This window comes from Ursus maritimus, unplaced genomic scaffold (genome assembly GCF_017311325.1).
Source record: "Ursus maritimus isolate PB19 unplaced genomic scaffold, ASM1731132v1 scaffold_8, whole genome shotgun sequence".
NCBI classification, from domain to species: Eukaryota; Metazoa; Chordata; class Mammalia; order Carnivora; family Ursidae; genus Ursus; species Ursus maritimus.
This window is the reverse complement of record NW_024426996.1, coordinates 44,194,053-44,212,675: the sequence shown is the minus strand read 5'-3', so window position 1 is coordinate 44,212,675 and position 18,623 is coordinate 44,194,053. Positions and strand designations below refer to the sequence as shown.

The window sequence follows — 18,623 nt, the reverse complement described above, 5'->3', positions numbered from 1 at the left end:
CCTGATCAAAATACCAATGACATTTTTCAAAGAACTGGAACAAGCAGCCCTTAAATCTGTGTGGAACCAGAAAAGGCCCTGAATCGCCAAGGAATTGTTGAAAAGGAAAAACAAAGCTGGGGGCATCACATTGCTGGATTTCAAGCTGTACTACAAAGCTGTGATCACAAAGACAGCATGGTAATGGCACAAAAACAGACACACAGACCAATGGAACAGAATAGACAACCCAGAAATGGACCCTCGGCTCTTTGGGCAACTAATCTTTGACAAAGCAGGAAAAAACATCCGGTGGAAAAAAAGACAGTCTCTTCAATAAATGGTGCTGGGAAAATTGGACAGCTACTTGCAAAAGAATGAAACTTGACCACTCTCTCACACCATACACAAAGATAAACTCCAAATGGATGAAAGACCTCGATGTGAGACAGGAATCCATCAAAATCCTAGAGGAGAACATAGGCAGGAACCTCTTTGACATGGGCCACAGCAACTTTTTTCATGACACATCTCCAAAGGCAAGAGAAACGAAAGAAAAAATGAACTTGTGGGACTTCATCAAGATAAAAACCTTCTGCACAGCCAAGGAAACAGTCAAAAAAACTAAGAGGCAGCCCACGGAATGGGAGAAGATATTTGCGAATGACACTACAGATAAAAGACTGGTATCCAAGATCTACAAAGAACTTCTCAAACTCGATACACGTGAAACAAATAATCAAATCAAAAAATGGGCAGAAGATATGAACAGACACTTTTCCAATGAAGACATACAAATAGCTAACAGACACATGAAAAAATGCTCAAAATCATTAGCCATCAGGGAACTTCAAATCAAAACCACATTGAGATACCACCTTACGGCAGTTAGAATGGCAAAAATTGACAAGGCAGGAAACAACAAATGTTGGAGAGGATGTGGAGAAATGGGATCCCTCGTCCATTGGTGGTGGGAATGCAAGTTGGTACAGCCACTTTGGAAAACAGTGTGGAGGTCCCTTAAAAAGTTAAAAATTGAGCTACCCTATGATCCAGCCATTGCACTACTGGGTATTTACGCCAAAGATACAGACGTAGTGAAGAGAAGGGCCATATGCAACCCAGTGTTCATAGCAGCATTTTCCACAATAACTAAATCGTGGAAGGAGCCGAGATGCCCTTCAACAGATGACTGGATTAAGGAGATGTGGTCCATATATACAATGGAATATTACTCAGCCATCAGAAAGAACGATTTCTCAACATTTGCTGCAACATGGACGGCACTGGAGGAGATAATGCTAAGTGAAATAAGTCAAGCAGAGGAAGACAATTATATGGTTTCACTCATTTATGGAACATAAGAAGTAGGAAGATCGGTAGGAGAAGAAAGGGAAGAAGAAAGGGGGAGGTAAACAGAAGGGGGAATGAACCATGAGAGACTATGGACTCTGAGAAACAAACTGAGGGCTTCAGAGGGGAGGGGGGTGGGGAATGGGATAGGCCGGTGATGGGTAGTAAGGAGGGCACATATTGCATGGTGCGCTGGGTGTTATACGCAAGTAATGAATCATGGAACTTTACATCAAAATCTAGGGATGTACTGTATGGTGACTAACATAATATAATAAAAAAATAGAATTAAAAAAAAGAAGAAAACAATACAGTTTTTTAAATGGTAAAAAAAAAAAGTCTGAACAGACACTTCACCAAAAAAGGTAGGTAGATGACAAATACCTATGTGAAAAGATACACATTAAAACCACAGAGCTACAACTGGTACAGTTAAAAAGGCCCAAGTATAGAAGTGCTGGTGAGAATTTAGAGGAACCGGAACACCCATGTACCTCTTGTGGGGATATATAAAGTATTTTAAAGAACAATTTGGAAATTTCTTTAAAAGTTAAACATATGCCCACTGTATGATCTGGCCATTCCACTCCTAGGTAGTTACCTAAGAGAAAATAAAACACTTCTTCATACAAAAACCTGCACACAAATATTCATAGCAGCCTTATTTGTGAGAGTTTGTGTGGGAAACAACCCAAATGTCCATCAGCAGGTGAATGGATAAACAGATTGGATATCCATACTGTGTAATACTACTCAGCAAAAAGGAATTTACTGGTGATACATGCAACAACATGGATGCATCTCAGAATATCATGCTGAGTGAAAGAAGCCAGGTGGAAAAAAATATATATACTGTATGATTTGATTTATATAATTTCTTGAAAATAAAAGCTAATTTATAGTGTTGGAAAGCAGATTAGTAATTGCCTTAACCAAAGTTCCAAAACCAAACTGGAGTCCTGGTCCTGGTCTGTCTACCTTGTCGCTTCATCCACATTGGACATGATTTTTTTCTTAACGGACACATTGGAACATCATTTGCTGTTGTGGGTACTCAGGCTTGCCCCAGAGTCCTTACCTAGTCCTAGAGCCCCACTAACCTTCTGACTCTCCTAATTATCCTTGCCTCTGGATTCCCTGATGCCATGTTTGCCTGCTCTTTGGTTTTTCTATTCATGGTGGAGTTCCTCTGATGTCTGTCTGCTTCAAGTGTGGTGCCTTAATTTCAGATTAGCCTAGTCTGACATCTGGAATTCCCTTCCACTTGGAATCCACAACCAGAAGATACTGTCTGCTTCCTCTCCGTCCCTCAGATTCTGGCGTCCTCAGTGCTTGGACTTCCCTGGGTCTGCCCCGTTAATCCTCTATTGAGAGCTGGCTTCAGCAACTTGCAGGGAAGCATTGAATGAGTCAGCGCAGGTAGATACAGTGACTTTATGTGGAATTATTTTTATCCACTAAACTAGCTCCTTATCCCTTTCCTGCTACTGTGGTCTGTTTTCTAAAGTCAACAAAAATTGAGGGATGCCTGGGTGGCTTAGTCCGTTAATTGTCTGCCTTCAGCTCAGGTCATGATCCCAGGGTCCTGGGATCAAGTCTCACATCGGGCTACTTGCTCAGCGGGGAACCTGCTTCTCCCTCTGCCTTCTGCTCCCCCTGCTTGTGCTCTCTATCTTTCTCTCTCTCTGACAAATAAATAAAATCTAAAAAAAAGAAAATCAATAAAAATTGAGATGCTCACGCTCACTTTCTACATGGTGACTTCTCTGGTCTTATTCAGGTAGAACTGACATTCTCCCTATTTATGCCCACAGTACATGCTGAATATCAGATTTCTATCATAATATCTATAATAATTACATTATACTTACATATTTCTCTATCAGTCACCGCCCCTTAGACCACAGGAGCCAAGACTGTGTGTGTTTTTCTATTCCCAGCATCTGAGTGGGAGTGCTGGGCATGTGGCAGATGTTACCTAGCTTCTTCAGTGGATGAGAGCTCTATGTGGACAGTCAGCCAGTACTTCATACAGAGTGCAAAGGTCCCGAATCATAAGTGCTAATATACCCGGCAAGTGCAGGACCTGTTTAATGTTCGGGCAGATGCAGTTAGGATAGGAGTTGGGCTTTGATCTAATGATGGTAACCTAGAGTGATGTAATGGTTTAAAAGAAGGATCCCAAAGGGGTAAAAAAGTCTGAAATCTTACTGAGGAACTTTGGAAATGCTTGTGTATGTTAAATCTGTTTCTCTGAAGGTTCTAGGGGTAGGGAATGCTATATTGATGAGGATTGTGTGGTGCTTGCCTGTGAATGCTACATGGAAATGTGAATGTTGGGACTTAAATTCTTCATCTGTAAAACTAGGAAGTAGAATTAAATTATACCCAAGGACACTGCTGACCCTGACTATGACTCTTTGGTTGTCTCTGTACATAAAATATGAAGGAATGTAAACATACATCTCTTAGAATAAGATGTTTACAAATTATAGGAGTGAAGTGACAAATCGATTTTCTTTGTCCTTTGTGGTATGAAACCTTCTTTGAAGAGTTATTTCCTTACCCTTGTAATTCCAGATAGCAAGGATGCCAGATACAGGGACAACTACCTACATATCATCTTATATGTAAGAAAGAAGAAACAACTTACTGACTGAAGTATATTGCTTAGAAAACAGTCTAATTTTAATGCTGAAATTGAGAGGGCATTTTCAAAATAGGTGAAATACGTTACTTTTTGTTTATTTTTTAAAAATTTCCAGTTATTTTTCTCTGTATTTTTGCCACTGTAGTAACTTAATCAAGTAATAACTTTGATAATTTTTAAGTTGTTTATTGCAGACCATTTCAAACATGCAAAAGCAGAAAGAAAAATATAATGAACACCCATGGGCTCTGACCCAGTTTTAACTATTTTATGATTTTGCCAGCTTTGTTTTAATCATCTTCCTATTTCTTCCCCATTAGCATTTCACTATAAATACTTCACTATGAATACATAGCAGTAAAGGACCAGAGTCGTAACATCATTATCACGCCTAACTAAATTAAGAACAATTTCTTGATATCATTTAATACCTAACTTTTGTTCAGATTTTCCCAGTTACTTCAAAAAAAATTTTTTGTTGTCCATCTATCCTAAACAGAACAAGGTCTGCCCATTTCATTTGGTTGACATGTCTTTAAATTTTTCCTCCCAAGAAATTAGGTCATTTAGCTGGTAGAATTTACCCCATTCTAGACTGAGCTGATTGCCTTCTTCCTGACTTGAGTCCTCCCTGCTTCCCCTGTGCCCCCACGCCATCCATTTGTTGAATAAGCCAGGTCATTTTGCCTGCAGTTTACTGCGTTTAGATTTGGCAGACTGCATCCTTGTGGTGGTGGTGAACATTGTTTTCCGGCCCTCTGACTTCCTGTAAACTGTCCAGGGGCACCTTCGAATCTGATGAAAGAAGTAGTTTCTCTTTCTACAAAGATAGACGTAGATATACACACATACGTACACACAGGAAATATTACATACAATTTCAAAGGCTTCACAGATCTCTTGATGCCGCAGACCCTAGGTTGATTTGCTGTTATAGAGGCTTGATTAGGATCCTGTGGAGACGTGTGCTTCTATTCCATACCATCTGGAGGCCTGTGATATCCCTTGTCCCATTGGTAGTTCTGTTAAGACTGGTGTTCTCAGCCTTCTCCTTTCATTATGAAAGTCCTCCTCAGCCTGTCACCTAATGATTTTAGCAGCCACAGGTTACCATTGCCTAGAACAATCCTTGATTCCATCCGGGTTGAAAATGGTAATTTCCTAATTCTATCAAGAACTTTTCCCGTGTCTGTCACTAAGTTACCCTGAAATACAGTTTGTACTAGAGTAACCAGTTCCTTATTTGGAATATTTTTTAGTGTTTGTGGTACTAGAAGTTAACACTGAATAATAGGAAGCAATGGTAGTAGAAACTTATTGCATATAATTTCTGAGCCAAAGCAAAAATATCAAAAGCAAATGGCCCAGGCATTTGAAACCTTCCTTGTGAGCTCCTCGGCTTCGTACTCCCAGTCAAGAAAACTCAAAATCCATGATTTTTATTTTTACATTCCCAATTTTGCTATTTATCCCCACCCCCACTTTTGCTATTTAAAAATGAATCTTTATGCTGTCTTTCTTACAGAGAACATTCCAACAAAGAACGCGTGGGTCTCAGTAAAGAAAATTTGTTACTTAGAGGATGCACCATTAGAAACACAGAGGCTGTCGTGGGCATTGTGGTTTATGCAGGTTGGTTGCACTTCTCATTTTCACTGTTGTCTCCTCTGTGTTTCTCTTCAAGTTAACATTTTCCATTTATTCAAATTGCAGTTTATAAAGGTGGAAAGGAAATTTTGTCTTGATAAACTTAATCCTTGATCTGTTTTTCTTTTTCTTTTTTTTTTTAATATTTTTTTTATTATATTATGTTAGTCACCATACAGTACATCCCTGGTTTTTGATGTAAAGTTCGATGATTCATTAGTTGCTTAAAACAACCAGTGCACCATGCAATACGTGTCCTCCTTACTACCCATCACCGGTCTATCCCATTCCCCCACCCCCCTCCCCTCTGAAGTCCTCAGTTTGTTTCTCATAGTCCATAGTCTCTCATGCTTCATTCCCCCTTCTGATTACCCCACCTTTCTTCTTCCCTTTCTTCTCCTACCGATCTTCCTAGTTCTTATGTTCCATAAATGAGAGAAACCATATGATAATTGTCTTTCTCTGCTTGACTTATTTCACTTAGCATTATCTCCTCCAGTGCCATCCATGTTGCAGCAAATGTTGAGAAATCGTTCTTTCTGATGGCTGAGTAATATTCCATTGTATATATGGACCACATCTTCTTAATCCAGTCATCTGTTGAAGGGCATCTCGGCTCCTTCCACGATTTAGCTATTGTGGACAATGCTGCTATGAACATTGGGGTGCATATGGCCCTTCTCTTCACTACGTCTGTATCTTTGGGGTAAATACCCAGTAGTGCAATGGCTGGATCATAGGGTAGCTCAATTTTTAACTTTTTAAGGGACCTCCACACTGTTTTCCAGAGTGGCTGTACCAACTTGCATTCCCACCAACAATGTAGGAGGGATCCCCTTTCTCCACATCCTCTGTTTTTCTAAATGGATCACAAAAGCAAACTAAATTAGCAAAATATATTATGCCACTATTCTTGATATCTGTCACAGAGATATAAAAATATGATATTTGCAGTCTGGCTTTAATTTGCACGTTTTCTGACATGTTACCTGTGTAGGCCATGAAACCAAAGCAATGCTGAACAACAGTGGTCCCAGGTATAAGCGCAGCAAATTAGAAAGAAGAGCAAATACAGATGTCCTCTGGTGTGTCCTACTTCTGGTTGTGATGTGTTTAACTGGTGCATTGGGTAGGTAAAATCTGATTTTTTTATACTGATCTTTTCAGCAAGATCTTTAAAAGTATTTTATTTTCAAAATATTTATGAATATTTGACTTCTGCAAAGGAGATTTTTATTTGCCAATTATTTTTCCCCCTCACATCTTTATCTTTTACATTCTGTGATCTGAAAGGCATTAATGCTGAATATATGCAGTTACATGTGGCCACAGTAGGAAAGGGACCTGGGAAGAGATTTAAAGAGAGACAAAGACCAGAGAATGTGGAGTCTTTCGCATTTCAATTTGTTTTCAAAAATAAAGAATTGGTGTTCAACCAAAATAAATACTCTTCTTCCTCTTTAGGAATGAAGTTCTATATTTACATAATACATCTGTAGCATCCTTTTCATGTCTTGTGTGTTTTTTGAAAGGTCATGGAATCTGGTTGAGTAGATACGAAAACATAATTTTTTTTAATATCCCCGAGCCTGATGGACATGTCATATCACCCGTGTTGGCAGGATTCTATATGTTTTGGACCATGATCATTTTGTTACAGGTAATTTCTGTTGAGCTCATCATAGAATTTTAAGCTTTTTCTTACTTATCCAACTGTATTTGGTTTCTCAAACTTTCTTTTCCCTCTCTAACATGTTTGAAATTACTCGATTCCTCTTAGGTCTTGATTCCCATTTCTCTCTATGTTTCCATTGAAATTGTGAAGCTCGGACAGATATATTTTATTCAAAGTGATGTGGATTTCTACAATGAGAAAATGGATTCCACTGTTCAGTGCCGAGCCCTGAACATCACTGAGGATCTTGGACAGATTCAGTACCTCTTTTCTGATAAGACAGGAACTCTCACTGAGAATAAGATGGTTTTCCGAAGATGTAGCGTGGCAGGCTTTGATTACTGCCACGAAGAAAATGGTGAGTGTTGGGTTTCTGTGAAAACCAACCTTAAGTTTGGTCTTTTTTGGCACCCACTTAAAGGTTTCATAATTCTAGCGTAGAGGTGCTGTATTTAAGCATTAGGTACTTAAGTCATCCAGATGGGCATTAAGCTTCACTGTTGTTCTTTCAAAAGCTAGTAGGTCAGAGTCAAGGAGTCTACTGCCGTAGTTTCTTTTAAAGGAAAGTAAATTACCACTAGTAGTAGAAGATTGGAGAGATGAGGTCTGGCAAGAATATGATATTATAGATACTTGCGAGAATCTAATGAAACTGTGGACCATCTCCCTCAGAAATATTCTGAAAATAATTCCAAAGGGAGGGACTCCAGCCTCCCCCTAACCCATCACATTGTTTAGCCCATAAGTCTCCATTGATTCTTGGTCAAGAACACCCAGTTTAGGAATAAATATGATGAGCTAAACTTCTGAGGCTAAGGAAGTAAATATACAAATTGCAAGTTTTCTTTAAAGACTCGAACTTCATTTTGTTATTTACCAAAGTAATGTGCACTCCTATGAAAGTAATTCTGGAAAAGTATCTATAACGAATTAAAAACCTTACTCTCTAGAGGTTAATCACCATTAACAATTTGATGAATATATAACTCTCCATATTCTTTTATAGGCGAACATACATATTTGGACATTTCCCTTTTATAAATTAGAACAGGTTATAATATTTTTTTGCAGTTTTCCTCTTTTATTCAACAATATCTCATGGACTTTTTTTTCCGAGTCAGTCCATAACTTAACATTAAGTGCATAGTACGCATTGTATGTGGTCAAGCTTCCTTTGCTATTATAACAATACATGCAGTGAACTTACTCAGTTATCACTGAATGAGTAATTCAACATAAATTTTGTGAGTCCCTAATGTGTGGCACAAGTCCCTTGATCTCATGTAGCTTTTAGAGTTTAAGGCAAGGAGATATATAATATTAAAGATTATGATATGTAGAATAAAATTCATCATTTTTGTACGTACATGTTTGTGCATGTCTTATTTTTATAACCTACATTTCTAGAAGTGATATTATTGGCTCCAGAGGTAGGCACATATAAAATTTTTATAGATCCTACAAAATTTACCTCTAAAATATTGTGCTAATTTACATTCCCACCACCCAGAAAAACAATACCCACTTTTCACATCAGCCATAATGGGGTGAAGTTATTCTTTTTAATCTGTGTGATTTTTGTAGACTCAGCACTTCAGTGTCTTAATTTGTCTCTGATTAGCAATGAGAAGCTTAACTTTTTATATGTTTATTGGCCTTTTGTATTTCCTTGGTAAAGAGATCATTTCCTTTTCCTGTTTTACAAATGAGCTTTTCTTCATCAGCTGTAGGAAGATTTTATCTATTAAGGAGGGCTGGTGTTCAGCTTGTTCAGTCTAGGTTGTCTGGCCACTTGTCCATGTTCTTTTGTGCACTTGTATTGAACTAAATGTTAAATAATTTGACCCTGTGATATTTTCCTTCTATATGTGACAAGTATTTTCCTGGTTCATCATTTATCACTGTATTAGTTTTCTATGGTTACATAACAAATTATGACAAATTTAGTAGCTTTAAACAACACACATATACTATCTCATGGCTTTTGTGGGGCTGGAGCCTGGGTGTGGGATGGCGGCATCCTCCCTCAGGGTCTGTCACCAAGCTGAAATTTAGGTGTCATCTGGGACTCTGATCTTATATGAGGTTCAGAGTCCTCTTCATAGTTCCCTTGTTTTTGGCAGAATTCAGAGTCTTAAGGTTGTAGGACTGGAGTCCCTGTTGTCTTGCTGGCTGTCATCCTGGATGTTCTGAGCTCTTAGAGGTGGCCCACTATTTCTCACCAAATGGCCTCTCCATAGCGTGGCGGTTTGCTTCTTCACGGCCAGCAGCAGAATCTCTAGGTTTGAATGTCTCTGACCTCAGGAAAGTACTGTGACCCTTCTTTTTCCCTGATGAGGTCAGATCTACATAGGATAGTCTTCTTTTAGATGAACTCTGATTCAGCTGGTTAGCTGCTTGATTACATCTGCAAAATCTCTCCATGTTTTCATATAACATAATTTAATCACAGAAGTGAACCCCATTGTACCCAGAAGGTGTGTAAATCAGGGAGCCCGGAAACTTGGGGCCATCTTAGAATTCTGTCTAGCATGGTCTCTTAGGGTGTTTCTTCTTGTCTGAATTTTTATAGGTTTATTAAATCTTGTTATTATAAATATTAATAAGATTATGAATATTATAATTTGTTAGTAGTGTTAAATTTACACATCCCACCTGGCCCAAATTTTAAAAGATATACTCTATTTTCTCTGAGGTAGATACTCGTGTGTGCGCACATGTGCGCGGGCGCACACACACGTATTTTTTTTCTTTTAAGATTTTTTTTTATTTATTAGAGAGAGAGAGCATGTATGCCTGAGTGGGGGGAGGGGCAGAGGGAGAGGAAGAGAGACAATCTTTTTTTTTTTTAATGGTTTTTTATTATATTATGTTAGTCACCGTACAGTACATCCCCGGTTTCCGATGTAAGGCTCGATGATTCATTAGTTGCATATGACACCCAGTGCACCATGCAATACGTGCCCTCCTTACGAAGAGAGACAATCTTAAGCAGCCTCCATGCCCAGCACAGAGCCCCACATGAGGCTCAATCCCAAGACTCTGAGATTATGACCTGAGCCGAAGTCAGATGCTTAACTGACTGAGCCACCCAGGTACAGCTCCTAGGCGCATACATTTTTTAAGCCAGGTTTTGTTGTTACATGTGAATGTGAGGGATAAAATATTGAATATTTATTGCATAATCACTATATAAATATAAAAAATAGCTAGTCATATTGGTTATGATGATACTCTGCATTGTTTCATCTTCTTTATTTTATTTTTGTTATAAAAGCAATATTATAGAAAATTCTAGATAAGCTAAAAGAGAAAAATTTAAAAGCCATCAATAACCCCCACCAGAGTAGACCGCTGTTAACATTTTTGTGCATTTCTTTTGTGTCTTTTTCTTTTTCTTTTTTTTTTAAAGATTTTATTTATTTATTTGACAGAGACAGCCAGCGAGAGAGGGAACACAAGCAGGGGGAGTGGGAGAGGAAGAAGCAGGCTCCCAGTGAAGGAGCCGGATGTGGGGCTCGATCCCAGAATGCTGGGATCACGCCCTGAGCCTAAGGCAGACACTTACCGACTGCGCCACCCAGGCACCCCTGAGTCTTTTTCTTGCACACATTTATATATATATATTTTTTTCAATGGCATCGCAGTGTGCTTTTGCTTTTATAACCATTTTTCTTAAGACTTATCATGACCACCTTTCTGTTCTCTCCTTATTCTTCTAGAGGCTATGCTATATTGCGCTACAATAATTGTCAAAATTTATGTGAATAATCCATCCTTAATTTAGGTTGTCAGCTGTCATTTACTGTGGTAAGCCGAGCTACAGTGAACCTCACTGTAGCTGAACTTTCACACCCATTTGTGAGATTAGAGTCTTCCAAAATATTTGACTATAGATCCCTATTTTCAAGAAGTATCTTATACCAGTAATGTTTCACAAAATGTATGATGGGACGCACTGCATTGGTTTTTGTATTTGTCGCATTTAAGAGGACTAATACCAGCCCATTCCCACCCCAGTCCCTGAGTCTGCACACTGGTGCCCACAAGTGCCTCTTCTCTGTAGCCCCTTATGCAGAGAAGGTACCAAGTGACTGAAAATCCTGTGCTACCCTGACTAAACTGTTAGTGGACCATGGGTGTTGCACTACTTCTAGAAGGTGCCAGCTTTGCCTGTGAGCAGATCTCTGCCATAGATACATCCAGAGCTCCTGGTCTCTTTTCTGTAATGGTTATAAACAAGGACATGCACATACACACTCTGATCGATGAAGGAGGGAATGGTGGGGGCTACTTCTCTCCAGAATTTAACCCCGAGACATATTATGTTCACTGAAGTGAAAACTAGTTAACCCTTCAGGATTTGGGGGCAAAAGCTTGGCCTAGGAGATCTTTCCATAAGGAACGTTGCTGCTAGGAAGTAGCCCCGTGCACATATGCATTTGAACTAAATACATTTGACAACACCATTTGATGTTTTAAAACCTTGCAACATAGGGGCACCTCGCTGGCTCAGTTGGAAGAGTGTGTGGCTCTTGATCTCAGGGTCGTGAGTTTGAGCCCCACATTGGGTGTAGAGATTACTAAAATAAATAAACTTAAAAAAAATAAAACCTTGCAACTTAGAAATTTGGTCCATGGGCTCAGCAGCATCAGCAACACCTGGGTGTATTAAAAATGCAGAATCTCCGCCCCCTTTTTTAAAGCTTCAGTTAAAATCTTTATTTAACAATATTCCGAGGTGATTTGTGTACATACTAATATTTTAAAAGACATTTATTTAAAAGATTACTGAAAGAGAATGTCTTTTTTAAATAATAATCTTTTTAGTGTAGAATAATATTAGATTTAGAGAAAAGTTACTAAGATGCTATCGAGGGTTCCATTGTGCCCCCCTGTCCAGTTTCCTCTCTCGTTAACATCTTACATTAGTCATATAATACATTTGTCATAAGTAATGAACTAATATTGATATGTCATTATTAACTGAAATCCATCTTTTATTCAGGTTTCTTCAGTTTTTATCTTTTTCTGTCTGAGAATCCCATCTAGGAGACCATAGGACAGTCAACAGTTAGACTCCTTTAGATTTGACAGCTTCTCAGGCTTTCTGTTTTTGGATGACCCTAGTTCTGAAGGGTACTGTTTAGGAATTTTATAGACTGTTTCTCAGTTTGAGTTTGTCTAGAGAGTACCTTTATGATGCATAATTTGTGAATGTGATATATACAGTGGTAGCATGTAGTAGTTTCCAAGAGCAAGGGTTTTGGAATCAGGCCTCCTGGGTCTGATCCCCATCTTTACTGCCTACAAGCTGTGTGACTCTGGGAAAGTTATCTAATTTCTCTGGGCCACAATAAAAAGGATCAATAATAGAATCTACTATTATTCATGAAAATAATTCATAAAAAGCCACTTGGAGCATGGCATAGAATACGTTGTCTGTAAGTAAGAACTGCCATTGTTGTAATTATAGTTCTCAAAATAAGAAATAGATTTATCTTTTGGGGAGTTCATGGTCCAATGTGGAAGACAGACATGGAAATGTAAAAATATCTTACTGTCATAAGATTAAAGTCTGGTGTTCTTGTTGCATATTGTTTTGATTTTCAGGCAGTCAGTTTTGGAGGTAAATTTAGCGTTGATCAAGGTTTGGGGCCTAGAAGGATAATGGGCAAGAAATTTTTGGAACGCTGGAAATGCACAGGGAGTTAATTTAGAAGAAAAGATTTGTGTATCAGGATATGTGGATGATACAGTTGAACGAAGCTTAGTTGGGCATGCTGTTTACAAGTAGGTGAAAGTTGGGATGCTGGAAGCGTTTGAGGGATTAGTTCATAGCACAATGTTTGGAGGATATGGGGGTGATGTAGTTGGAAGAAATCCATGAATATGCTGTGCTGTTCATCTTTGGTTTTGGCTCTTTGGGGAGCCATTGAAAAGTACGATAAGCTCTTTGTTCTATACACTCTTGCTTACTTCCAGATATCAAATAAATGTAAGTAATAGGCCATGAACAGGTTATTAGATATTTGAAAGTGGGAGTCAGAAGAGAAGATTAGGGATTAAATAAGGAGGAGAAATAAAGTAGTTAACCTAGTGTCTAACCCAGTACCTACCTTGAGACAAAGGAAAGGCTACATACTTTGTGTTTCCTCCTTTGAGTTAGAAGTCAAGGATTCCTGCCCCACTCTGAGGCATTCATGGAACTAATCAGAACCAGCTTTAAGAGACATATGAAAGGTCTTCATGATCATTTGGGTAGATTTTGTTTATCAGTATGGTAATAAGCTTTTCCGTCTCATACCCAATTTTTAAGAAATTTTCACTGTCTAAAAGTATTACTGCATTAGCTTTGTTTTCTGAATCAAATTGTAACTTTACTCACAGTTTTTTACAAAACGATTAAAGATGACTCCATGTATTCTTGATTCCACTCTTTAAATGCTGTTTATTGAACAGGTTTATCCTGTCCTAAGGGCTGAGCTGTCTGGTAGTTACGCAGTTGCATGATGACTGATTTCCCTACTGATGGCTGGGAGAAATTCCTGAAGTATAGCCTTTATGTTTCTGTAGGTTTTGTAATACTGTAATTATTTTAAAAATGGTATCACATCACCAGTAAATTTCTTTAGCTATTCAAGGACTTATCAACCACAGCACTATTGACATTTTGGGCTGGATTTTCTTTGTCATGGGGGCTGTCCTCTGCATTCTTAGATTTTAGACACCTCCTTGGGCTCTGTCCACCGAATGGCAGTAGCACTCCTCCCCCAGTTGTGACAACTGAAGTGTGTACAGACATTGTCAAATGTTTGCTGGGGGACAATTTCACCCCTTGTTGAGAATCCCTGTACTGGCTTTGGAATCAGGAAGACCTAAATTCATATCCCAACTCTACCCCCAACTGGCTATTTAACATGGTCAGAGTACATGTCAATGGTCAAAGATCTGTCTGGATCTTAGCCTCTCTTAGCTACAAAGTGGAACAGTGATAGTTCCTACCTGACAGCATTATGTTTAAGATGAAAAAGGAAGATGTAGATGTTTATAAAGGGACCTAGACAGGTGTGTGATGAAAAGGAGGTCCTCAATAAATGTTAAGTCCCTACCCCACAACTTTCTCTTGATGCTTGTGATATTTCATTCATGTGTCTATTCATACATTCATTCGTTATTCGTTTAATAAATATTTAAACTAAAAGCATGGACTCACTGAAATTGAGCAGGCGATATTGATGTAAAATGATAAAGAGTAATACGCATTAATGTATGTGGCTATATTTAGAAACAATATAGCATGAGGGCTCCAAGCACTGGCTGTGGAGTTTATAGAAGTGGTTGTAAGACTGATGAATATGACTTTTGTGCGATGGGGAAAATTAGCTTGATTTCTTTATTACTAAAATGGAAGTATTAATAGTATCTGCCTCAGGGAGGTGGTGCTGGTTATTAAAAAGGACAAGTGCCTGGTGCACAGTAACGTTCAGTACATTCAGTACATAGAAGCTTCAAAGGCCCAGTGAGTGAGGGCCAGTATAGTTCCAGAGGTCACCATTGAGGAGCTGGCCTTTAAAGATGTTGAGGGATTATGTAAATAGAGAAGAGAATAGATACTCGAAGCAAGGGCACAGGTGGGAATGGAGAACTTGAATATGTTTGGGACTCCATAAGTGGGTGGGTTTTTGAAGCTGAGAGGCCGTATAGCTAAGCGTTCTGTATTATTTAGGCGGAGAGTATAAAGAAACTTGCAGAACCAGAAAGGATCTGGTTAAAGGTTAAATCCAAATTGTTCATTCTACCAATAAGAAAACAGAGGCTCAGAAAGAGTGATTACCTAGAAGACACTGAGTCTTTGGAAGAGATGGTTTTAGAACTCAGAATCACCACATTTGCCTCTTAGCCTCTTCTTGTCTTTAAAAAGTACAGATAAGAACTATTAAACAGGATATGCAGATATTCTTTATTTTATAAATTAACTTGCCAAAAGCCATACTCTATATTTAGTAGCTAGAGTTGACCTAAATACAGACAGCTAGCAATTCAACAAGTTGTCTACTCTGTATTCCAGACATTGGGTATAATGATAAATAAGACAGAAAAGGACCCTGCTCTCAAAGAGAAAATAGTTGCAAGTAAATTCTTAAATCAAGAAAAAAAATAATGAAAAGTGCTTTTCAGAGAATTAAAATGGGGTGATATGATATAGAGTGAGTGGAAGGCACCTAGTCCTGGGGGAGTAAGGCCTCTCTAAAGTTTAGAGCTTAGATCTGAATAACATAATCCTGAAGTTCAGGTGCAAAAACCTAGTACTTAGAGGCAACACTTAGTATAGAGGCCCTCAGGCTGAAATGAGCTTGGCAGTTTTCAAAGTAAGAAAAGAAGGCCAGTGAGGCTGGACTTTGGTGGAAGTATGGAAGAAGAAGGGGCAAGAATGTTAGAGAAGTCACCAGAGGTCAGATCATTTTGAGTTGTGTAAGCCAACATAAGGAAAGTTTTGTGCGGGAGTAATCTGCTCTGCTTTATGTTTTAGGAAGATCGCTGTAGCTACTGGTTGAGGAATGGAGTGCAGAAGGGCAAGGGGACCAGTTATGAGGCTCTTTGCACTGGTCCAGTTGAGAGATGATGGTGGCTTGGACTAAGGTAATGAAGATGAAGAGAGTTTGAGATATTTGAGATGTATTTTGGATAATTAATGGACAGCTATTGGTGATGCTTTGAATATGGGGGCTGGGGAAGACCAGAAGAATTGAGGAGACTCCTAGGTTTTTGGCATAAGTAACTAAATAAATAGTTGGGTGCCATGTACAAAGATGGGGAAGGCCAAAGGAGGAGTAAGTTTGAGGGAGAAGTGATGAAGAGTTCTATGTTGGCCATATCAAAATTAAGGTATCTATTATTTATTTAGTCAACAAATATTTATTGAGTATTAGTCACGGCTTTGGGCTCTGGGAATATCATATTAACAAAATAGACAAAACTCTGCCTTTTTGGAGTTTATATTTTACTGGATTATTCAAAAAATAAAAGCAAGTAAGATCTATAGTGTGTAGATGGTGATAAGTGCTAAAGTAGGATTTACGATAGTGTGGTTATATCTGGCAAGTTTTTGCTGACAAGGGACATGATAAGAGACCTGAGAAAGTCTCAATGCAGATGTCTGCTTGAAGAGTGCACTAGACATCCAACTGGAAGTATCAAGTGGAGAGTTAGATATTCCAATGAGAAGTTGGAGTTGAAGTTATAGGTTTGCAAGTCAGGTGCATATGAAATGATATTTCAAATATAGGACAGGTGACATCGCCAAGGAAGAGTATGTAAGTGGAGAAGGGAAGGTTACTCCTGCAGCAACCCGGTATTTGAGGGCTGAAGAGAAGACAGCAGGAGAAACTAAGAAGGAATAGCCATTGAAGTAGGAGGAAAAACAGTTATGCACAGTGTCAGAGAAACCTTTTGAGCCATTTCAAGAAGAGAATGGTCACCTCTGTTAGATGTTGCTAGGAGTGCAGATAAATATGGACAGATGCAATAATTGGATTTGGTAATGTGGAGCTTGTGGGTGACCTTGCCAGGAGTAGTGTCCGTGGGCAGACAGGGACAGAAAGCCATGAGATTGGTTGAGGAGAGATTGGTGTCAGCATAAAGGGGAGAATTGAAAGGGTGAGGTCCTTGAGAAGGCCAGAGGGGTGGGAAGCAGATCACAAATGGAGAGAGCTTGGCATTTGAAACTTTATCAGTAGTGGTAGTAGCAGTAGTAGTAGTAGGAGTAGGAGGAGTAGTAGTAGTAAAGACAGAGTTTGGATACATATGTGGAGAGTTTGGTAGATTTGATGATAAGAAAGGAGTTGCTTTCTAATTGCTTCTACTTTTCTCAGCGAGGTAAGTTTATTAGAGGAATCTGGGGAGGGGAGTTTGGAAGGCAGATTTGAAAAGGAAGGAGAGGACGTGAAATAGCTGTTGAAGTAAATGCCTGACATAGTCAACCTGCAAATGGTTCTTCTCAGGTAATGACCCAGTGTGGTTTTTTTCTCTCAGCCAAGAGGTTAGAGTCCTACCAGGAAGCTCTCTCTGAAGATGAAGATTCCACAGACACTCCCAGTGACTCCCTCAGCAATATGGCGAAACCGAAGGCCCCCAGCTGCAGGCCGGTTCATAATGGGCCTTTGGGAAGTAAATCCTCGAATCATCTTGCTGGGAGCTGTTTAGCTCTGGGAAGTGGAGAAGGAGCCAGTGAAGTGCCTCACTCCAGACAGGCTGCTTTCAGTAGCCCCATTGTAAGTGTGAATGCGTGACTTGAATTTTGCATATCCGTCATGAATAATGAAAGAACATCCTCGTAATTATGACAGAGCCGAACACTGTTGTCTTTTCTACCTGGGAAGAGACTACGTAATTGCAGTTTAGTATAATTGCCACACATCATTAGAAATATAAGCAAACAATATCACAACTTCCTAATTTGTGGGATGATTCAGTGTTGAGAGATAGTATATCATTTCTAAAAAAGCATGATATTTCTGATCAGGGCCAATCATGTCTGAGCCTGAAGAAGGCTGCCGGGGTTTAAGGATCGTGACTCACTCTCAGAGCCAGCAAAGCTTAGCAGGGTTATCTCACAGACGAGATGGATGTCTGAATCACAGGCAAGTTCAAGTACCCTCTAAGGCCTTTTTATCTTTCTGCATTCTTCCCCCACATCCCACTACACCTGTGTCTTCCCCTTTCCAAGTCCTCAGAATGACATTTTCTGATATTTCCATTTTAGAGCTCAGCTGGGTGTTGCTTGATTCCCAGAGGGAAGTTTTGGAAACTGTTTATCACACCCACTGACAAACCCTTTTGGTGCAGGAAAATATAGAGGGCCTTGTGGAAGATAGGAAAGGGGAATGATACTTCCACGAAAGAATTAGAGGTCACAGGTTTTGCTGTACTTAAAATGGCTTCTGTAAAAATTCAGCTGCCTTCTCTGCCTTCCACATTTCGTCAACTCTTAACATTTTACCAAGGTGAGGATTCCCCAGCCATGAGACTGCTAACTGTTTGATCTGTAAGGAATTTATTGTATGGTTTTCATAGTAGAGATGTGATCTGAGTAGACCCCAGTGGTTTCACTTATCCTGGAAAGGCCTTGAGGGGACTCTCCTGGCTCATTTCAAAGTTGCCCATGAAAATTGCAGCAACGAGGGTGATCATTTCAGTGCAACTCATTTAGTTAATTTCTGCGGCACTGAAGATATAAAACCTGTCATAGTGTATCTTTGCCATATGTCAGACTATTCCAAACATCTAGACTTAATTTTTCTCCGACTTCTGAAAGAA

The 18,623-nt window shown here is 39.1% G+C and overlaps 1 protein-coding gene across 2 annotated transcripts in view; it reads left to right on the top strand.

Moving 5' to 3' along the window:
• Nucleotides 1-18,623, top strand: part of ATP10D (ATPase phospholipid transporting 10D (putative)) — a 107,115-nt gene that overhangs the window by 47,615 nt on the left and 40,877 nt on the right. For both annotated transcript variants that reach the window (XM_008701451.2, XM_008701450.2), the window contains 5 exons: nt 5,508-5,614; nt 6,627-6,758; nt 7,162-7,289; nt 7,410-7,662; nt 17,340-17,578. In XM_008701451.2, coding sequence (XP_008699673.1) covers nt 5,508-5,614; nt 6,627-6,758; nt 7,162-7,289; nt 7,410-7,662; nt 17,340-17,578 — 859 coding nt within the window. The remainder of the gene's footprint in view (nt 1-5,507; nt 5,615-6,626; nt 6,759-7,161; nt 7,290-7,409; nt 7,663-17,339; nt 17,579-18,623) is intronic.